Consider the following 23995-nt stretch of genomic DNA (forward strand, 5'->3'; position numbering starts at 1 on the left):
AGTCACAGCGGAAGCCCGCCTTCCTTCTTGCCTTCTCCTCTCTTTAATTGGCTGGCAGATTCCCCGCCCCTACACTTCTCCTTGGTCAGAAGCGATGGCACTCAATATACGTAGGCTCAGGCTCTAATTCTCCCCCTGTCGCGAGCCTACACGGACCAGCATGCACCGCGCCCAAAGTCGCTCTTGCTCCGCTTCCGCCTGCTTTCGGTTATTGTGCTGTGTCACGTCGGCCGGGCGGAAAGAAAAGGGACGGGGTGGAAAGGGCGGGGCTTCGGAGTTGCGGAAACGTTGGAGAATCACGTCCTACGGCGGAAGCGTAGCTATGTAGCCTGGAAGCTTGCACTGATGAATGTTGCGCTGCCGTAGATCTTTTCCTCTATTGCATTTACGCTAGATATCCATACCCGATAATTATCCTTTTTTTAAAAAAAGGATTATTTTAATCCGCTTCTTCCTCAGCCTGTTAGGGCGGTCAGTTCACCCCTCTCATGAGCTCTACCCTAACAAAGTCTCATTTTTCTGCAGGGAACATGAAGCACGTGTACTGGGGTTATTTGAACCAAGGTGGGATTTCTTTCCAAGACTCCTCACTGAGGATCTTTGATTTAGCTCCCAGGGCAGCTGGAGAAGGAAAGCTCCATCAATGTGCCTCCTGGTTAAAAGACTCAAAATACCTGAAACTCAACATAGTCTAATTCAGATAGTCCTCAATTTACAAGAGTTTGTTTAGTGATTGTTCAAAGTTATAAACAACACTAGAAAATGTGACTTAGGACCGTTTTTCATTGTCATGACCTCTGCAGCATTCCCCATGATCATGTGATCAAAATTCAGATGCTTGGCAACTGGCTCATATTTATGACGGTCACAGTGTCCCGAGGTCATGTGATCCCCTTTTTCTGACCTTTGGACAAGCAAAGTCCATGGGGAAACCATATTCACTTCACGACCAGGTTACTGACTTACCAACTGCAGCTATTCACTTAAAAACTATGGCCAGAAGAGTTGTATAATGGGGCAAAAGTCACTTCACAAATGTCTCCACTTAACAACAGAAATTTTGGGCTCAATTGGGGTCGTAAGTTGAGGACTATGTACAAAAATCAGAGCTTGGTATTCTTTCAGGGAACTGAATATGTTGAGGCAAAAGATGTTTTTGTAGGTTAAAGCAGTGGTCGCCAAGCAGTGGGCTACGGACCACAGGTAGTCCGTGAGAAAATTTTGGTGGTCTGCAGAGAAATGTCACCCCCAGAGCACCCCACAAAACCATTAATCCAAGCTGCAGGGGAACACAAGGCTGCGCCGCCCACATGGCCCGCGGGTACCCTCCCTGCCCACTCACTCCTTACCTGGCAAACTTGCCTGCTAAGTTGCTACTTTTCCTTTTTTCCCCTGACCATCAGCTGTTCTGCTGTGCCTGGAGTTTTAGATTAACTAGAAAGCAGGAAAGGTTGGATTTCTTGCTTTCTGGCTAATCTTTAGATCTTTGGCTCTGCTCTGAACTTTCCTTAGGACTTTAGTTTCTATTATGCAGTGCAGCCTCAGGTAGCAGATGGCAAAGAGATAGATCGCTGAATGAATCTGTGATTCTGTGAGCAACTCAGTCTGCCTGCCTGCTTTTGGATAAAAGTTGCTCTTTTTTAATAAAAAATTCAATATTTACATACATGGTGTGTTGTGAGTTAATTTTATGGGTTTGCTTGCAAGCAAATTTTATGTGACAGACTCAGGAAGCCGATGACAGTTTCTCAGTGAATCTGTGATTCTGTGAGCAACTCAATTTGCCTGCCTGCTTTGCCTGGTTTTGGGTAAAAGTTGCTTTTTTAATTAAAAAAAATCAGTATTTACATATTTATAATATTTACATACAAGCCATGGCCAGCCAGTCACATGACCACCAAGCCACACCCACAAATTAGGCCATGCCCTCAGAACCAGTTAATAACTTTGAATCCCACCCCTGCCTCTGTTTGTGTGTGTGTGTGTCTGTGTGTGAGAGAAAGAGGTTAGATCAGATCTCTCTCTCCCTCCCACCAGTCATCAAGCCACCATCAGTCAAAATTCATATTAGTGTCCCCTAGATTTTAAAATTATGGGTTTGGTGGTTTCTGAGGTCCAAGATTGGTGATCCTTGGGTTAAAGTAAATTTGTGTGGTGGTGCTGGGGGTATTATTATTTGTCTAGCTTGTTTGCTGGAAAAGGGGACAATGCAATAAAGGTAGTTACAACTGAGCCCAAAATTTCTCTTGCTAGTTGAGATGGCTGTTAAGTGGATTTTGCCCATTTACGACCTTTCTTGCCAGTTTTGAAATGCATCACTGCAGTTGTTCAGTTAGTAACACTAGTAGTAAAGTGAATCGGGCTTCCCTGTTGACTTTTCTTCATCAGATCGCAAAAGGGGATCACATGACCCCAGGACACTGCAACCATCATAAATATGAGTCAAATTGCCAAGCATCTGAATTTTGATCACATGACCACGGGGATGCTGCAAGGGTCATAACTGTGAAAAAATGGTTGTCAGCCCTCTTTTTCAGTGCTTCTGTAATCGGTCTCTAAACGAACTGTTCTAATTTGAGGACTACATATAGACCTGCGTTCACACAACATGCTTAAACACGGGCTGAAGAAAAACTCCCTCCTTAACTTTTTGTGCAACCTATGAGGCATGAATGCTGTGAAACATCTTTATTTGGCTGCCCAAGTTGCCTCCTGAGGTAAAACTCTCCAATTTTTAAGGGTTTGGGTTTCTCCAGGAAACCAGACAGAATCAAAGCAGGTATAATAAACCCAGGTCAACTGATTCACCCATTTGCTGCGAAGGGACAAAATTAAAGCAAGGACCAGAAACTCGGTGTCTCCTCCAAAACAGCCTTTATTTGCATTGACACTTTTTTTTTCAACATTTATGTCCACAAACCTGTACAGACTTCTCTAAATAGGTAAATACGAATTTGTAATAGTTAATATAGTTGGGTATTGACAGTTGTTAAATATTATAAAAATAAATCCATTTTGCTAAAGCCTTTTTTAAAATTTTTAATATCCTTCCAACAGGTTCATCTAGCATGGATAAGGCAAAAAACCACAGCCGGCATATTTCTGCCAGGAAGCGCTGTTGTTTGGGAGAAGCCCCATGGGAACTTGCATAAAAATGCAGAAGGGCATCGCGGGATCTTTCTCCGCAAGCCCCTGGATCCCAAATGAGGCTTGATCCAAGAAATTCCAGGTGGATTGTGCCATGTACATCATCATCCTCATCCTCATCCTCATCCTTATTATTATTATTATTATTATTATTATTATTATTATTATTATTAACAACATGATTATTAACGTCAAAATAAAAAACACAAAACAGGACAGCAGCAGAGAACGAATGGGGAAATTAGAGCTGGTAAATGGTGTGTGCTTTTTTTTTACCCCTCCCCACATGCTATAAACATCATAAAAATCATTTTTTGTTAGAACTGTTTGCTTTTTTTATAGGCATTTAAATATTGCTTTACTTTACAGTTAAACCCAAATCACTTAAGGATTTAAAGAGGCAACGACGTTACAGTAGATTATCAAATGAAGAATTAAAAACACGACATGAAGAGAACAGCCACATTTGCAACATTAAAATACACAAAATACAACAAACATAGAAAAACTGAAGAGCTACACAGGCACCTGAACTGTTGGGATTATTACAACAATGTCTTTTTCAGGATTACAGGCTACCTGAGTGTCAACAGTTCGTAATCTGAAGCTTCTAAATTTTGGGTAAGAACTCTGAGAGTCAAAGTAAAACTTTCAGAAACTAATTCTAGATGGTACTGATTCACATATTTGTATATTAATTTATTAAAATATCTCTAACCTTATGCTTTAAAACTTACGTTTATGAAGGTTTTAGTCTAATATTCTACTTTTGAGGACCAAGGCATCTTTTAAAGATGCCTAAGAGAAAGCACCCGTGTATTAATCCACCCCAAACTGTATGCAAGGTGCAGTAGTAAGAAACTTAAATTATGTTTATCAAACTCATCCAAAAGGTGCCATTTCTACCCTTTTCTCTTTACATATACAGGCTAACAATGTAAATCAAATCATTACCAAGCAGGAATTTCTATCTTTCCTTCTATTTTTTAAAAAAATTATACTTTCCAGTTCATGTTCACTTGTCAGATAATTTAATGAATTAGTAGTGTTCCATTAATCAAGCATCTTGTTGAAGTCATGTCAAAATAACTGCTCATCTATAGGTTGCTTTGAGGAAGAGAGCGAAGGCTAGCAAAGGTTTGTGGACATGTTACGTTTCCAGTGGGGTTTATTTCGGAATGGGAAGTTCCATCTTCGTTCATAGCCTGCTGCGGTCATGCTATTCTAGAAATGGTCTAGTAGTGTTAATCTTTGTAGTTATTTCTTGCTACGATACAGACTGCGTTTATTGTGAAGTCAACCTAATGGCACAGCAAGAAAAGCTATTCATCCACAGTTTTATTGACTCCGGTGTCGTGAGATAGCATGAGGCATGTGGGTATGGAATTCTTCCCAATGCTGAAGGGAACGCCACTTTCTGCAAATATAAAAGTTTTGTGTGTCGACCAATTGGCCTGGAGTCAAGCTAATGTATGCACAAGCCTTAATTCAAAACAAGGTACCAAGGTAAACACAATGGAAGTAAGCAGCCAAGAAAATAACTATTTCTTTCCACATAAAAAAATATCTTCTTTAAGTTAATACCTATCTCAATATTTAACACGATTATTATTTTTATTTTAAAAGTGCTTTTCCCCCCCATGGAAGTGTCAAATGTAAGGCAGTGCTTAGGTTGTGATGGTGGTACTTATAATAAGTGCAGGTAAAAATGTAAACAAACTAAAATGACTATCTTTTTCATAAGGAAAAAAAAACAATAATTAAAGCTTTTAAGTCATCAAACTTTAGTGCGCGTTTTAATTCTAATCTGTTCTGAAGCATTATATTTAGTATAGTACCCTGCCATTGGTTAGAAATGAAATATACCTATGTGGGAGAATGGACTTGCAGCTTAGGAATTATTTTCCAGTACAATTACTTGCAGAGAAACAAATTAGCTAAGTTAATAGCCTCCTACTATTGGTACCGGATAACAGATTTTCTGCAGTCTTAATTTCACATCATTTTTTCAAATGTAAGGCTCAGCCAGCCACCAAATCATGAACATATAATACAATATATGCCTCAGTTGGTATGCTATAGAAGATGACTCATCAAGACCTCCAATATAAATGTATTTTCAGTAGACAGTGATTATACAAAAGGTGAATGAAAAATATTCCACTCTTCCTTTAAAATCAGTTTTAATTTCAATTTAAAAGATTGCATTTTCCTCCAACAGCAAATTGGAATTTAGAAACATCGCTTGCCACTTCTTTAAAAAAAAAAAGTCCAACCATTTAAAAAATTAACATGATTCCTTCCAGATATTAATGCAACCCACCTGCAGTTGTCTGCATGCTTAAATTAAGCATACAGACCACCTGGCTTAACCCTTTCCAAAAGGTTTATTAATAAAAGGAGAAAAGGTAAGCTTCTGTTGTCCCCTATTTTCATGTTTCTGGGGTTAGAGCTTGAAATACTGTATCATAACAGCTGGTCTTTGTATATAGTCCTATTGTTCAGATACTGAAATCAGTGGGTTATGAGAGCAATATAAACAGCCAATTCTATAGTGGGCTTAAAGCACAAAAATAACTGCTGGAACCAATATTCACTGTTCCTATCAAAAACAGAAGGGCCCGAGAGTTTCTGGACTGGGATACATAATAGATAAATTAATCTGTTAACAATAAAATATGCACTGATTCATGGGTAACATTATGAAGGAAAAGGCAATATATTGAAATACAGGGAGACTACTGTGATGCAAATGACTTCAAGAGAGGGACTACGGAAGCATTTTGAAGCCCCTAATACAACAAATGAACTGGAAGCTGCAATATTTAGCAAATGTAGATAACCAACAACATAAAACTTAAGAGTTAACTAGTGCCTGTCCAAATCAATTCTCTTAAAAGTATACTTTATTGCCTCAAGTATTTTTATGGGTTTTTTTTGCTTGAAATGTAATAAAAAACACTCAAATATTCCTGTATCATAGGCAAATGTTCATGGCACTTATAATCCAATCTCTTAATAGTTTCACTGTCCCTTTTAAATTATTATTCTCTTGCTGGTTCACCATTTAACAACAAGGTAAATCATCTCCAATTTGGTAAATAATAATCTAGTAATTATTAACTTATTCATAAAGCCACATATTCTCATTAATGTGTGTTAGAAATAAAAAAGCATTCTTTCCCTCTCAATCCAAACAGCTTCAGAATGACAAAGCCTACACTTATTCTCAAGGAAATTCTACCAAGTGGAGATGCATTAAAAGCTTCCACTGTATCATTCAGCATTGGACAAACTAAGGAATTGTTGTTCAAAAACCTGTTATCAGTTGTGATGCAAGCAAGTGATTTGTGGGGGGAAAAAGCCCAAAATAAATATGAACTTTTGCAGGATGCATCCGAGGCAAATTGAAAAAGGGAGAAGGATGCCCGTGTTATGAAATGAATGGGAAAATCAGTCTTCCAAAGCAGAACTGCAAACAAACAACATTTCTGAACAGACCAAGGAGTGTGATTTCTTACATGATTATTTACATGACATCCAAATTATTATAAATATCTCCAAAGTGGGGTTTAAGACAAAACATTTTGCAACTTCAAACACACAAGAGTTTGCTGTTATCCACACTTACAAACCAGCCCAACATTCAATGGAGTAGTTCCTTTTATAAAAATAAAATCATAGATACTTTATTGAATCAATAAATCATAGTACTCAGAGGCTGGGCAAAATGGAGAAATTGCTCCTGAAAATTAAGTCTATCTCTACTGTATGTTGTCAAACTTTTAAAAGTTAGGAGTGTTCTCCTGTGGAGTGTTACTCCTGTGAATTTTGAGTCACTCTGGATTCTTGCTAGAAACTTTTTCCAATAGGACCAGCGGCATATCTGTTAGGCTAAGGTGTCCCTGTGGCCTCCAAGTTATGAATACTTTGAAGATATCTTTTATTGTTCAATTTTATTTTATTTTAAAAAGTACCTATTTTTTTCTTTTTTAAGAAAGGAACTATTTTCCCACCGGTTATACCGAGTTAATTCTGGCCAAAAAAAATAAAAATAAAACATGAAATGATAAATTGAAGGAAGCTAACAAAAACATGCAAGCATCTTTCCCCATTACAAATTTCATGTTGCAACTTCAGGAAAATGAGTAACAGCACTTCAGTATTTTGGCAAATGTACATGACAAAACCTTGATCAGTGATGGATGATTTTCATTGCTTTAGGAAAAATACATTATTTTCTTGTCATGACATAGCCCAATAGCCGCTGGACTCATTTAAGTCTACCAATTTCTGGGCAAAAGAGCAACTGCATTCAAAGTTTTCAATAGATATCTGGACAGTCAAAGAAATTTCTATCAAAATATCCTCCCGAGTATAACCAGTCAGCAGTCCTAGTATATGGATTAGTGCCTTGGTAAAACCATCTGTAAGGAAATAAAAACATTTTTTTAAAAACCAAAGGTAGAAGAAAGGTGGTTAAATTCAGCAAAATACAGATAGTCCTTGACTTATGAACACAACTGAGACCAAAATTTCTGCTGTTAAACAAGTTTTGCCCCAATTTATGACCCTTTTTGTCACAGTCGTTAAGTGAATCACTGCATTTGTTAAGTGAATCATGTCATTAAACAAATCTGGAGTTCCTTATTGACTTTGCTTGTCAGAAGTTAGCTGGGAAGGTTACAAAGGGTGATCATATCCAACATACCTTCCTCCTCCAATTTTCTCAACAACAACCCTGTGAGGCGGACTGGGCTGAGAGTGCGACTGGCCCAATGTCACCCAGCCAGCTTTTCTGCCTAAGGCGGGATTAGAATTCACAGCGTGCTGGTGATTGGCCCACAGTCACCCAACTGGCTTTCAGGGCTGAGATGGGACTTGAATTTAAATGGTCTTTAATGTTTATTTACTTTAAAGTTTAGTTTAAACTTTTCATTCACATTTTTTTATTATTCCCCCGGAGGAAAGTGTGAAGAGAATCCTTTCCAAATTTGCATCTGTGATAAAATTGGGTAGGACAGTAAATATCCTGAGAGACAGAAATCCAAAGTGATCCTGAAAGGTTAAGAAATTGGGCTGAAAAGATAGAATTATATTTAGCAGTGCAAATGTGAAATTCTTTGCTGGGAGAAGAAATTAAATGCAGGACACAGGGGACTTTAGCTTGGTAACAGTACTGGCAAAAAACTTGGTAACTGATTGCAAAATGAGTTCAGGCTAGCCATGTGATGTGGCTGCAAAAAGACAAATTGTAAGGCCATTTCCATCAAAGATAGGTTACAAATTATGGGAAGTAACTGTTCTGTTTTACACTTTACTGATCACATCTCAACTCGAGTACTGTGTTCAGCTTCAAGGCTTTTGGAAAAATATCCAGATAGGAAGATTTAGGAAGGGCAGTGAGGATTATCAAGGGGCTACTAGAAGTTTAGCCTCACAAAAAGAAGACTGAATGGGGAGAGAAATGATAGCTTTTTTTTCCCAAGTATTTAAAAAGTGTCATAGAGAAGACATGATTAGAGAGACAGGCCAGAAGGAATAATGATTGAAATAATTAATAATAAAAGAAGGACTAAGTAGTCTGTGTTGCCTATTTGCCTCTTTAATCTTTAGAAGGTAAGATTTGTAGCTCAAATTTTGTTTGAGCTACAAACTGTTCCTGGTGCTCTCTGAGCTTGGTTATCTTCTTGCAGAATTTCATTACCCAACTAATATAAACACAGAAAACAAACCCCACTCCCTTCTAGCACTTATAATGTTATCTAGTTGGGTAATAAAATGTCTGCAGAAAACAGCCAAGCTTAGAGAGCACCAAGGTCCCCATTCTTTAATCTTCATTTTGCACCTCTTCCTATTATAAAACAAAAACTTAAAGTGTGTGTGTGTGTGTGTGAGAGAGAGAGAGAGGGGGGGAGAGAGAGAGAGAGAGAGAGATGCAAAAAGTGAGTGAGTTTTACTTTAGACAGCAATTCATTCCTAACGGTGCTCACAAAAATATTGCCTGTCTCTTAATGGAAAAGTGTGAACTTTAAAACTGAAAACATAATTTAAAAAACACTTATGTAAGTTGAGAAAGAAGACTGCTATGTGATGAGATGCTGCAGAGTTCCTGGATCCAATCTGGGTCGGTCAGTGGGACCAGAAGTTTCTGGTGAGAGAGAAGTTCCCTGAGGATGGGCTCCAGCATGAATCCGAAAGCCTGGAAGATTAAACCTCTGGTCCCAGTGACTAATCCAGATTAAATCCTGCAACATCATCCTGGGATATTTGCCTTCGTTCATATATATATATAGTTCCTGCTGCAGGCACCTAAAGTGGTCAGCACTCTTCCCTGGCCCCAGAACTATGAATTACCTTGTCCTCCAGTCAATTTCCTCTTTTGCACGATCCTTACGAGCAGCTCTTTGCTTTTCTTCTAGCCTCTCTTTTTCTTTGCTTGCCTGATCTAACAGATATTTCAAGAATTATTTTAATGAAAAAGGCAAAAACAGTAGATGAAGGCATTAAAAAACAGTTCAATTTAAGACCAGCTTTAATACTTCCTCATGAATCTCAACAATGTAGTCAGATTTGTAGTTGCTCCAGTGCATTTTTCCCTATTTGAGGACAGAATTTATCATGCAACACCTCTATAAGATTTTGGGTCAAGAAAAACTATTTCCACCTAAATAATTGCAGTGGGATATTACAAAACAAACGGAAATAAAGCAAACCCACAAATTGGACCACTAAGTATATGTATACTCTTTCAATCATTATTCTGAACCCTCAGCTATCTACTGATAGTCAACTTGAGTTTTGACAACATACTTGTTAGGAATGTAAGTCACCTAACAGTTAGTTGGGTTGGAAAATATATAAACCAGGATAGATATTTTAATACTGTCTCTTTAAAGGAATGCTAAAATTGTAATTGGGTGTGGTTCCTCAAATGGCCATAAGATGGAGCCAGAAACCTGGCTTGTCCTGTTCTGGTGTTTCTGGAGAGTCTTGCAGTTCCTCCATGTTTCCCTATTGACTGTTATTCTTGGATTTGATATAAGTCTTTTACTGAACTGTTTTTGATACTGGACTTTGTTAGTTGGATTATCCCTGGACTGAAAACTGACTGCTTTAACCATGAATGACTTGGACTGTTTTGTTGAACTTTGCTTAACCGTTTTACTGGAAGTAAAAACCTACATTTTACTATACAGTGTGGCTGTGTGCTGTGTGTGTGTTATTCTTCACTACTCTCACTACGTCTCCTTGTGTGCGCTCATTCTCCTAACGGGGAATTACCTCCATAATACTCAAGAGAAATAATATCTTCAATTATATAAAATATATATATAAAGAACAGTTTCTGGAATTAGGCCCAGCTAGTTTAATGAAAAGAAGGACTATGGATGATATGATAGCAGTCTTCCAATATCTAAGAGGTTGCTACAAGGAAGAGCAGGTCAATCTTCTCTCCAAAGTACCTGAAGGCAGGACAAAAAGCAATGGATGGAAATATCAAGTAGAGAAGCAATCTAGAACTAAGGAGAAGTTTCCTAACTGTGAGAACAGTTAGTCAGTGGACGGATTAGTTGTGGATGCTCCATTTGTCTGAAATGGTAGGGCTTCCTGCTTGAGCAAAGGTTGGGCTAGAAGACCTCCAAGGTCCCTTCTAACTCTGTTCTTCTATTATTCGGGTATGTGCAAAAGATCCATTTAACTTGAGGTATCTGAGGAGTTGTCTCTTCCCAATGGGACTAGCCCACCCCATAGAAGAGGCCTGCTATGGATCTGATTTGCTAAGGAATTCCAGTGGGCAGGTCCAAGGAGAAGAGTCTTTTCTGCTGTGGCTCCATACCTGCGGAACACTCTACCACTGGTGGTGAGAACTTGGCCTTGCGGAAGGGTATTAAGACTTGGTTGGCTCGGGGCTCCAAGGGTGGTACTCAGTGGAGGTGGTTGACGGGGTAAGAAGACCTCATCCCTGTGCATCCTGCTCTTAGTCTTAATGTTTTGTGTAGGTTTTTTTTTTTTAATTTGCATGGTTTTAATATTTTTTTATAATCTGCAAGCTACCCAGAGTCACATTTTAAGGGAAATGGGTAGCATAAAAATGTAATAAATAAATAATAACCACTAAGCCTTCCCATTTATGAAAACTTCCTCACAAAGATAAGCTTCAAAACCAGTAAAGAAGGAACATGATAGAGCTGATTAAAAGGAAACACTCTGCACTCAATCAACAAATAACACTGGCAGAAGCCGCCTGGCCTCAAGGCATTCGGGGCTTTAGCCTATCTACCCTATTATTTTTATCAACAAAAGTTTTAATTATAAGAGTTCATATCAGGAGGCTTAAAAAGGATTATAAAATTTGTATATGAGAATTATAGCAATAGCACTTAAGATTTATATACCGCTTCATAGTACTTTATAGCCCTCTCTAAGCGGTTTATAGAGTCAGCCTATTGCCCCCAACAATTTGGGTCCTCATTTTTCTCACCTTGGAAGGATGGAAGGCTGTGTCAGCCTTGAGCCTGGTGAGATTTGACCTGCCAAATTGCAGGTATCCGGCAGGCAGCAGAAGTAGCCTGCATTTTAACCACTGCACCACCATGGCTTGGAGGGACCTTGGAGGTTTTCTAGTCCAATCCCCTGCTTAGGCAGGAAACCCTATACCATTTCAGACAAATGGTTGTCCAATCTCTTCTCAAAAATCTCCACTATCTGAGCACCCAAAACTTCTGGAGGAAAACCATTCCACTGATTAATTAATTAATTGTTCTTACTGTCAGGAAATTCTTCCTTAGTTCTAGGTTCGTTCTTTCCTTGGTTAGTTTCCATCCATGGCTTCTTATCCTGCCTTTAGGTGCTTTGGGATTACACTATTTTTCTAAATATGTAGAAAACGTTTCTACCATTTACCCTTTAGTAAATTCCCCTCTGTATCCTAAAACAGCCCACAGCATGTCAGGAGCTGACCTTTGAAAAGTATTACCTTCAAACAGTAGTGCTATGGCTATAACACCAATTACATTTGATGCAACTAGACTCAAGAAGAGTTAATAGGAGTCTTCTCCTTTCATTAATGCAATAATTTTCCTCATCCGTCATAAAAAGTACAACTTCAGAACAAGGTTTAGAAGAGCACTCAACACTTTGGAGGTATTATGATGGATCCTTCAAAGGATCAAACCATCCTCAGAATAGAGAGAAGAGGATAAGACATAACATCTCTAAGAAAAACAGAAACCTTGCTTAAGGTTTCTGATCTTTGAGAATAATGTTTTTTTGCATAGACATACCTATCTCTCCATTCTCCATATGCCTTATGTCTGGTCTTAACCGACAGTCAGTAGGAGCCAATATATCTTCCATGCCTTTCTCCAATTCATTGAGAGTGACAGCAAAACTGGTGAAATTGTACATCTGAAGCAGAAACAGGAATGTAAACATATACAGCATATAGTACGTCACCTTCTCTAAGAGTGGCACTGATATTAGACCACGTCACAATCCAAAGTAAGTCAGTTTCCCACAAAAAGCTATTAATTTTTTATAGTTAATTCCCCAAATCTTACACTAAAAGTCAACATTCCAAATGTAATTAGAGGTAGTCCTCAACTTATGACCACAATTGAGCCCAAACTTTCTGTTGTTAAGTGAGACATTTCTTACGTGAATTTTGTCCCATTTTTGTTTGTCGGAAGATCACAAAAGGGGATCACAGGACCTTGGGACACAGCAACTGTCATAAATATGAACCAGTTGCCAAGACTCTTAAATTTTGATCACGTGACCATGGAGATGCTGCAATGTCATAAGTGTGAAAAATGGTCATAAGTCACTTTTTTCAGTGCCATTGTAACTTCAACTGGTCACTAAATGAACGGTTGTAAGTCGAGGACTACCTGTACTCCCTTAACCCATTCATAATTTTCTTAGATCAAAAACTTTTGTTGTTTATTTCAAATTCTTGAAATTCTTAAACTTGCCATTAATTTTTATTTTTTCAGAGGTGAAGCTAAACTCACGGGGCAACTTCTTCTTGTTCCAAAAGGTTTAAAAAGGAACAAATTTCCCCTTTTATCTCACATCGCTTTCCTAACCAAGTTCCCCAAACTGTGAATAGTTCCTTTGAAAGCAGAGAGCGGGAGAAGCAAAGATAACTTCCAGGACAAGTGTCAAGTCATATCTCAAGTTAACAGCACAAGGAAAAGGTGGTTTCCTGTATCAAAACCCTTCACTCACACTAATTTTCACTATGGCTTTTAAAAAAAAAAGACTTGCTTATTTCCACATAATCATAAATAAAACAGGTAAGAAGGAATCTACCTGTTTATTTTCTGGACAATGAAAACAATAATAACAATAGCACTTAAGACTTGTGTTTTACAGCTCTCTCTAAGACCATGATGGTGAACCTATAACATTTACATTTCACATTTACATATTATTTGATTTGTCAATCGCTTACAAGATACAGGTATAAGAATAAATATAGTTTTGAATACATGAGATAGATACTTGTAAGAAAAATAAAAAAACAATAGGACAGGGACGGTAGGCACGATTGGTGTGCTTCTGCACACCCCATACAGGCCTCTTAGGAAGTGGGTGAGGTCAATAGTAGACAGTCTAAGGTTAAAGTTTTTGGGGTTTGGGGAAGAAACCAGAGTCAGGTAGAGTATTCCAAACATTGACCACTCTGTTGCTGAAGTCATATTTTCTGCAGTCAAGTTTGGTGCGGTTAACATTGAGTTTGTATCTATTGTGTGCTTTTGTATTGTTATGATTGAAGCTGAAGTATTCATTTGCAGGTAGGACATTGCAATGTATGATTTTATGTACTATATTTAGATCTGACTGGAGGTGGCATAGTTCTAGGTTTTCTGGGTCTAAGTTTCAAGTCTGGTGGCATAAGGTATTCTTTAATGAGTAGAGGAGCGGAGAACTCTTCTTGTGAAATATTTCTGGACTTTTTCAATTGTGTTAATATCAGATACATGATATGGGTTCCAGACTGATGAGCTGTATTCTATCAAATGTTTTGTATGTTCTAGTTAGTAATGTGATATTACCAGAGAAGAAGCTACATAGGATTAAATTAACAACTCTTAATGCCTTTTTGGCTATGTAGTTACAGTGGACTCTAGCATTTAGATCATTTGAGATGAGTACTTCAAGGTCTTTGACAAAGTTTGGATCCTCAACAAGGTCTTGACTATTTAGCTTGAATTTTATTTTCTGATTTTTTCTGCCAATATGTAGGACAGAGCATTTATTTGTTGAGATTTGAAGTGGCCATTTGATTGACCATTCTGATACATAGTCAAGGTCTTTTTGGAGGGTAGTAGCACTGTCTGTGGTGTTGAATAGCTTTACATCATCAGCTAAGAGAACGCAGTTGCTCTTAATATGATCACAGAGGTCATTTATGTAGAGTATGAAAAAGAGTTGGTCCTAGAACACTGCCTTGGGGGACACCACTGTTGACAGGTACAGAATTTAATAGGACGCTCCCAATTTTGACCATTTGTTGTCTGTTTGACAGGAATGCTTCTATCCAGTTATGTAGGTGTCCAGAGATATCATAAGATTTTAGTTTTAGTAGTAGTTTGTCGTGTACTACTGAATCAAAGGCTTTACAGAAGTCTATATAGATTGAGTCTATTGCTTTCCCCTGATCGAGTTGTGTAGTCCATATGTTTTTGCAGTGTAAGAGTTGCAGATTACAGGATAGTTTTTTTCTGAAACCAAATTGTTTATGAGAGAGTAGGTTGTTTGTCTCTAAGTGGAGGATAATGGACTGGTTAATAATTGATTCCGTGACTTTACAGGTGACGCAGCATAAGGAGATTGGTCTGTAATTTTCAACTAGGCTGGGGTCTCTCCTTTTGAAGAGAGGGATGACCGTGGCTTGTGACCATAGTTTTGGCAAGGAGCTGGGCCTGAAAGATTTTTAAAAGTTTATGCTTGGAGTTCGGGTATGGCAGTGGATAGCTTTTTAAAGAAGTAGGCACATATTCCATCCAGTCCAATAGATAGGGATGGTTTTAGATTGCACAGTACTTTTTCAACAATGTCTTCTGTAAAATCGATATGTATTAGATCATTGTAGTTGTCTGTGGTTCGACTAGGAAATACTGGGCAAGATCCATTGCTGTTTACAAATACTGAGTCAAAGAATGTGTTAAAGAGGTTTGATGTTGTCGTCATTGCAGTTTTTACCATTAGGTCCTTTCAGGGGTGGAATGGACCTTGAGTCTTTTAGTTTGTTGTTTACAAAATTGTAGAAAATATGGGTGGAATTTGTGCGTTGAAGGTTTTCCTCTTGTTTAATGTGATAATTAGTGCATTCATTTTTTATCTGGTAGCATAGATTTTTGTATCGGTTTTTGAAGTTGGCAACGTGACCAGATTTGTTTTTCCGCCAAAGTGATCTCTTTTTGGATTGCAGCTTCCTTATTGTTATGGGTAATCTGTTTTTCCTGGTTTTGGGAGTTGTTATTGGTACATATATTTTGATGACACTTTTGATTTCTAGTAATAATATGTTGTAATGGTCTTCAACAGTATTGCATCCAGTGAATAGAAACTGCCAATCAAGGGAAGAGAAATCGTTGATTATAAGATCATAGTTGCCTTTTTTGAAGTTATAATTGGGGGTTTTGTCATTGTGATGATTTTTGTATGGACGTATGTTGAGACAAAAGTCAATCATGTTGTGGTCACTGTTAGAAAATGGTTCTTTAATTTGTATTCTGTAAATTGAATTCAAACTATTGCAGAAGATGACATCGAGGCAGTTGTTAAGCCTAGTAGTGTTGGTTACTAGTTGTTCCAGTCCCAGATTTGTTATAGCATTATAGAAGGTTGCATGTATGGGTTCAGTTGTACATTCCTTTAGGGGCCAGTTAATATGAGATAGATTGAAGTCACCAAGAAAGATAAAAGCATGTGGGCAGGATGCTGCCCATGTTAGTAGTGTATTTAGCTTGTTTACATGTTCGATGTCATAATAAAAAAAAGACTTGCTTATTTCCTCATAATCATAAATAAAACAGGTAAGAAGGAATCTACCTGTTTATTTTCTGGACAATGAAAACAATAATAGCAATAGCACTTAGATTGTGTTTTACAGCTCTATCTAAGCCCGTGATGGTGAACCTATGACACGCGTACCGGAAGTGGCACATAAAGCCATGTCTGCCGGCATGCGAGCTGTTGCCCCAGGGGTTCTACTGCGCATGCATGCGCCTCCCGCCAGCCAGCTGATTTTCGGATATCTGTTGCGCTTGCTCAGGGGGGAAGGGTGCATGCAGGAGATGCGTACACATGTGCAGGGGAATGGGGGGAATACAGGGTGGGTCGCACGTGCATGTGTAGGGGGAGCAACGGGTCACTCACGTATGCACAAGGGCAGTGGGAGCACAGGGGGTTGTGCATGCATACGCAGGGGAGCGGTGGGAGTGTGGGGGTTGCACGTGGATGTGCAAGGGGGTGGGGTTCACGCGGGGGGGTTGCATGTGCATTGCATTATGGGTGCAGGCATGCATGTGAGCAGAAGCACACGCACATGAACACTTTCGGCACGCAACAATAAAAAGGTTAGCTATCACTGCTTAGCTTATTGCCCCCCAACAATTTGGGTCCTCATTTTACTGACCTTGGAAGGACAGAAGGCTGTCCGGTCAGGATTGAACTCCTGGCAGTCAACAGAGTTAGCCTGCAATACTGCATTCTAACCATGGCCATAATACTTGTGGGCAGGGGTGGGATTCAAATTTTCTAACAACCGGTTCTGTGGGTGTGGCTTAGTTGGTGGGTGTGGCTTGGTGGTCAAGTTATTGGTTGGGTGTGGCCAACTCAATATCACTGACATCGAGGCACGCATCTCCTCGCCTGGCCTCTCATGACTGTGTGGATGCTGCAACAGTCGTAAGTGTGAAAAATGGTCATAAGTCACTTTTTTCAGTGCCATTGTAACTTTGAATGGTCACTCCACACAAGCAAAGTACCAGCAAAGGAGGGGAAAAAACTCCAGAGAAGTTCCTGAGACAGGAAGTCTAGTCCTGCCAAGAATGAAATAAGGGCTAACAGAGAGGCAGTTTCTGTAAGCAACACCAGAATGTTTCCTTCCTGCCTTCCTTCCAGGATTAGGCCAGTAATTTCTTCTAATAACCGATTCTCCAAACCGCTTAGAATGTTAACAACCGGTTTTAGCGAATAGGTGCGAACTGGTAGAATCCCATCCCTGTTTATGGGTCATTCTTTTTTTGTAACATCTAGTGCACACTTCTGGGTATATATGATACAGCTTCATTCCAAGAACAAACTTGTCCCCTGAAAAAGTCTGCTGTTTTTATTAAAAAGCTAAGATGCCTGGTAAAAGTATAGAATTTCAAGGGTATTCAAACTTGGCAGGTTTAAGACTTGTGGACTTCAACTCCCAGAATTCCTCCTCCAGTCATTAGCTCAAGAATTCTGGGAGTTGTAGTCCACAAGTCTTAAACCTGTCAAGTTTGAAGAGCCTTGGTTTAGATTCTATAGCCTTATATAAGCAAAATACTATAAATTGCTAAAGTGCTTTGGGAAGTGAGAGAATCAAGTATATTATTTTATATAGGTTACAAATGGCAAAGGAATTGGAGGTTATGAAAACACTAATCAAGGAAAATAACTGACCTGGAAGAATCCATTTCTGCTTTGTAAAAATGCTATCAATAATTCTTTAGAAAAGGACCAATTTATTTCTCACATAATTGCAGAATGCTGCAAAAAATGTTCAAGATACAACATGCTAGCTCTGGGGAGGAAACAGTATAGTAGGAACACATATATTTTGTGCAGCAATAGAGCAAGAACTGACTATCAAAACAGTCAGCCAGTTCTCCTTTCATTGCTAAAAGGGCACTAATAAGTATGAAGTATAAATGGAACAATATAGTTCTTTTCAACATACTTTCATTCTATGGATTGGATCAAAAGCTATTTTTTTAAAAAGGTTAAGTTGTCCAATATATGACACCATTTAAAATGATAGCAGTAGCACACAATGATCCAGTGACTGCAGGGTTTAAAATAAATGCCAAGGGCACTTTCAGGAGCCAAAAACTGCAAAGTAGGAGCTGTGAAAATATATCTGGACATGTTTGGGCATATAAAAACTATTTAAACACAACATGGCTTAAATTCCTATAGTTACCAATCCAGCCTTATAACAAAGGAATAGAGTTGAATTAAAAAGCCAAGATCCCAGTCTTAACAACAGGCTTAATAACATTATAATTAACTATAAGATGGTCGGAATGGTTCAACATTATTTAAATGTTTTAAATAATTAATGAAACATACAAACAAGTAAATAAAATTACTATGCTGCATGAAACACAAAATCTACTGAAACATTTGGTAATCTTACATTTGATGTGTAATACAAACATCATGAAGGATGTTTTTAATGTAACTCAGTTACTTTTGCTATTGATCTATTAATATATGTAACTAAGATAGCTACTTCTTTCAATGGACATATTACAATGGAAAATATCTTTCTAAATAGGCAATATATTGTCATAATAGCTAACAATTACAGAGATGGTGTAGAAATGGGGAAAGCCCACAAACCAAATAGACATCCCACTAAATGGTACAGTATTTTTATAGTCCTACTGGCACTTATATAACATCTATAATCAACCATTTCATCTTTCCATGAGGTTTCTATTGCACCAATATTAAAACCTGAGAACATTATTACAACACAGGAATGTTACAGGGGCCATAGATCAGTATCTTGATTAATTTGATTGAGCAAATTAAAATATTTGCAGCAACATTAACTGGAGGCTAAAGGAAATAATACCATCTATATTTCATCGATGCCAATCTGGATTTATTAAAAAATAAACAAGCATTTGACAATATCTGCCCTTGACTGATATCATGAGCCTAGATAAACTTTTAATTTAGTTGGATGCTGAAAAGGCCTTGGATATTGTGGTTTTATTTCTGTAAAGTTCCTGGAGTCACCATGAGTGAGTTGGATGGCCAGATAAATTTTCTTAATAAATAAAAATATTGTGCTAACTGAATTGATGAAGTGCATTCCAGGAAGATCTGGGACTGCATCATCTTTTGTTTACTGGATTACAATCTGGTATTTATACTAAGTGGCTAGAGTTATTAAAAATACAGGAATTTCTCAACCTATCAACCTCCCACAATGTGGAATTTAACATAGTCTCTTATCTCCCTCAATCTTTAATTTGGTTTATTCTGTTCCACTATCTTTAAATTAATAAATATATAGTGGTGCTCAACACTGCATATAAATTGTTTTAATATGCCAATGTTATTATGGCTATCCTTGATAGCAATGTTATTATATGTTCAAATTATACAGCAATAGTTTACATTCTGATTATATTAAGAATTGCAGTAAGTTTGTTGCCTTTTGGATCTGTTATATCTATATATTTGGAAGGAAAGGGTGACCCATTGAAAAACCCTGAATTAGAGACAGATTGTCATGGAGAACACCTATCTCGGTGACCCTGACTTGAAGGCACAAAATCAAAATTCCAGAGACTACTATGGAAGAGGTTCAACTTAAGATCAATTCCATCCGAGTTTAAAAAAAACTGATGGCTAATAAGCAATTTTACAGGATCAAAATTAACACTATTTCAAGTATTTTACAACTTGTGATCTTTTATTCATTAAACTCTTTCAGTATTCTAAAAGGAAACATATAAAGGGTTTTTCTAATCTACCGCTGTGCTTTCGGTCAAGTACACAGTATATAAACCCACTTCCAATGTTCAGAGCAGCTCACCTGTGATGAGTTTGATGGCCTTGAGCTTATCCTCCAAAGTAGCTTGCTGCCAGGTATAACTTGCACAGTTTCTTGAATCTCCGGCATATCATCGGCTTCATCATTTTCAGGTTCATCTCTCTTAAAACGAAATAAGTATATATAATCAATCAAAAGAGAACTGAGGTCACATTTTGGGTGCTCAGCAACTGCCCACGCTTATGGCCATTTGCAGCGTCCCAAGGTCACTTGACCACCATTTCCGACTTTTGGGGCAGGAATCAGTGTTTATTTCCAATTCCTGGCAAAAAAAACACCTATTGCAGACAATGGATTTGCTTAATGACTGCAACATTCGCTTTGCGACTGCTGCAAAAACAGGTGTAAAATCGGTACAATCACTGGTGACCTTGGCACGGCATGACCGTTAATTCTGGGTTCAATTATGGTAATAAATCAAGGACTAACTGTAATTCCTGACTGCACTGGATAAAACCTTGGATAATCCCAGAATTTAACAAGATAAATGATGGCACCCTTATCATAACTTAAGCAACAATTATCCCATTTGCACTGTATCCTATTTAGAGAACAATTCTCTTTAAAAGACATGCAAGCTCCCACTTTCATAAAACTTGCCGGTTTTGGTTTCTTCTGATCGCCACCTTTCCTCTCATTCTTCTTGTAGTTTTCGTAAGAGTAAGGATCAATGCACCACAAACATTCTGTCCATTTTCCATAGATCACTGAGAGTTTCTTCTTACTGTTTTTAAAAGAAATGTTAGTTTACTCAGATTTTGTGCTTTTCCAGTCTACTTAAAATCTGATAGAATCTAATTCAGCCCTAACAAGCAGAAAAGAAATATGGTATGATTCTTAACATGGACTGATATGGACAATGATGAGATTAACCTTTATAACATGGAGTATTTCTCACTCTACCTACCAACTCTTACAATGTTATTTTTCATTCCCTCATCAGATGACCTGGAGTAGGAGTGGCCAAAACAAAAAAAAACCCCAAGGTGACATGAAAAGCTATCATTATCTGCATTTGCTGGAAAGAACAAAACCTCAAAATGTAGACTTAGACTTGGATTAATGTTACTGTCACTTAAAATGTACACTAATCAGCATACATTAAAATGAAATTTCATTGTAATTTGTTACAGCTTTCAAAGGGTCACCACCTCCAATATACACTATATAAACATGACAATAAATAAACAAACAAATAAATATGCATATATATTCTACAACACAGAGAAACAACACAGTCTAGTTCAGATGTATACATGTACATTTGCAAGTTTACCAGGTGGATGGCATATCAGACGGACGTAGAAACACAATTTATAGAAGCTTTCAACATACTTTCACCTTAAAGTTCACACCTTTTACATTTTGGGTCTTTTGCAAAATCGTAATTAGTTATAAAATGTTCTGAGAGAAAAAGTAGCCAATTTATTTCCAAGGCAAATTAAAAAAAGAAATTAAATTAGGTGAGGAAAAATTAGTTACAGGGGCACCGTGGTACTCAACTGCTTTGAAACTCATCAAATTTGGTAATCAACACATTTTAAGGCAAAAAATTTATCCAGGTACTCATTGTTTGTTGGTACTCAACGCATAAGTCGGTGTCGGCTGCCTTGTGACTCAGTATATTATTTCTTATGGGAGAAATGTGTTTGGTATTCATCGTTTTTGGTATTCATCATGCCTCCTGGAACTAATTGATAAATGCAAAGGTACTGCTGTATAGGAAAATGGGAATGAAATGGTTGGGGTGACAAATTATAAGATAATTTTATATTTGCTTAAATTCCAGACTGCAAGAACTGATAATAAAAATCACTGTTGAGATGCTTTTTTTTTTTTATATTATGGGTAGAGGTAGTCCTCAACATACAACCACAATAGAGCCCAAAAAATTTCCATTGCTGAGCCAGACAGTCGCTTAAGTGAGTTTTGCCCCATTGTACAACCCATCTGGCCACAGCTGCTAAGCGAATGGCTGCAGTTGTTACGTTAGTAACATGGCTTGTTAAGGGAATCTTGCTTCCCCCATTGACTTTGCTTGTCAGAAGGTCGCAAAAAGGGATCATGTGACCCCGGGGCACTGCAGCCATCATAAATACGAGCCAGTTGCCAAGTGTCCGAATGCTGATCACATGACCATGGGGATGGCGCAATGGTCATTAAGTGTGAAAAACGGTCGTAAGTAAAAAATATATATTTCCAACACCATAGAACCTGACTGTTTTAGAAAAGAAATTCTCTGGAACTTCTGATCGAGAGGGGTGGGACTTCTTTTCTTTTTTTTATAAAAAGTTTTATTTTTTACACATCTCTTCAAGTGAGCAACGTGATTCCAGGTTACAACAGTCATATATAAACATAATTACATTTCCAACTTTCTTATCTAATTTCATATTATTATCTATTCCACTGGTCTTTAAATAAGTTCTCACTTCATATTTCAATTCATAAATTTAATATCAAAAACATTTCATCCTCACATATATTTTCCACTCTTTATCCCCTATTATTTCCATTTTTAGCTTACCACCTATTTTATTTTACATTATTATCTTCATTAACTTTCTCAAAGCCGATATATAATAAACAAACAAAAAACAGTAAAAATAAAATAAAACTAATATATTCAGGATCCACATGGTATACTCCCCAATCTACAATAAATCTTATATTTATTCCAAAGATATTCATATAACCATTTCATATTTTTTTCTGTTTCCACAGCCAAAGTTTACCTATGAGATTTTATTAAATTTTCATTCCCCTCCTTTTTAATCATATTATGATTAAAATACTCTCATACTTTACAGTATAATCCTTTCTGGTTTACCATATTCTCTATTTTCTCATATCCTTTATATAATCAATTGCATTTTCTATTTCATGTCTAATATACTATAGGGGTGGGACTTCTGAACGTTGTGTCAACTCTGAAGCAAACCTGGCTGAAGCCATCTTTTGCTGCCTCACAGTTGCCACAGACTCTGAAAAGGGGAAGGGAGAGGGAGATAGACAGGCTTGCTAACAGTCAAAACAAAAAGTTTTCTTGTGGGAACCAAGGGCATCTGAATAGGTGACTGTGGAAGGAGGAGAGGAGTGACCAAGCAGCCCGCCAGCTACTTTCATTGGACAATGTGACTGGTGACATTTGGGACAGGGGGAGTATTAATCTTTTAATTAGGTGAAACCCATGGGAACGAGTTGGTTTTCACCGGCTGTGCCGTTATGATGTATCCAATAAATATGTTCTTTGAAACTACCTGCCTCAGAATTCTGTATCGGTGGATGTGTTACTCAAAACACTGACATGTTGGATGGCAAGCTCTGCCCTTTCAGTGACCAAGGAGGAAAAAACTCTCCACTCCAGTCCCTTTTGGAAAGTGCTTTTTCCTTACTAGTCTTGCAGAGCTCATTCAAGTCTTCGTGGCACCCAGTTTGAAAAACCCCAAACTCTAGAATGGTGAGGTCGCCCTCAATTTATGACGGGACCTTCCTTTGGTCCTACTTAGGACCCAGATTCAAAGTTCTAACAATGACTGAACTTTAATCATTCAGCCACACAGTCCCGTTTACAACTCTTGGCAGCATCCCACGGTCATGTGATCACATTTTATAACAGCTTTGCTGAAATCTTTCGCAAAACTGCGCCACAGCAAATAATGGGTTCACTTAACAACTGAAGCATTCCCGTAACAACCACAGTGAAAGCTCGTAATATCACGTCAGTCACATGACTGACCTGTTTTACTACCTATCGTGACTTATAACTCTAAAGGGCAGGCTTCTTTACAGTCATATGCCAAGGACTACCTGTAATGAAACTTGGATATTGGAGAAATATGAAAGACTTTGTACACCATCCTGGCCCTACTGTTTCCTCAGAAATTGGTAAGACTTCTGTATATTTCTTTTCTGCAGAGCAAACTGGGAAGCTTTTCCATATGGGAAAACGGTGTGTAACCACTTAGGTCCATTCACACCTGCCTTGGGTAGAGGGTTGGACTAAAG

General features: G+C 37.9%; 1 protein-coding gene across 5 annotated transcripts in view; it reads right to left on the bottom strand.

The window, feature by feature from the left end:
- Positions 1 to 2857: 2857 nt before the first annotated feature.
- Positions 2858 to 23995, bottom strand: part of OSBPL2 (oxysterol binding protein like 2) — a 60189-nt gene continuing 39051 nt past the window's right edge. For 2 of the 5 annotated variants that reach the window (XM_026697408.2, XM_087928923.1), the window contains 5 exons: positions 20588 to 20711; positions 19970 to 20089; positions 12435 to 12558; positions 9505 to 9595; positions 2858 to 7574 (listed from right to left, as the gene is read on the bottom strand). In XM_026697408.2, coding sequence (XP_026553193.1) covers positions 7472 to 7574; positions 9505 to 9595; positions 12435 to 12558; positions 19970 to 20089; positions 20588 to 20711 — 562 coding nt within the window. In that variant the 3' untranslated portion in view covers positions 2858 to 7471. Of the gene's footprint in view, positions 7575 to 9504; positions 9596 to 12434; positions 12559 to 19969; positions 20090 to 20583; positions 20712 to 23995 lie in introns of all 5 variants that reach the window. The other 3 variants (XM_087928924.1, XM_087928922.1, XM_026697407.2) reach the window with 2 other exon arrangements.

The sequence above is a fragment of the Pseudonaja textilis genome, chromosome 3, assembly GCF_049901715.1.
Source record: "Pseudonaja textilis isolate UNSWEBS1 chromosome 3, rPseTex1.2, whole genome shotgun sequence".
NCBI classification, from domain to species: Eukaryota; Metazoa; Chordata; class Lepidosauria; order Squamata; family Elapidae; genus Pseudonaja; species Pseudonaja textilis.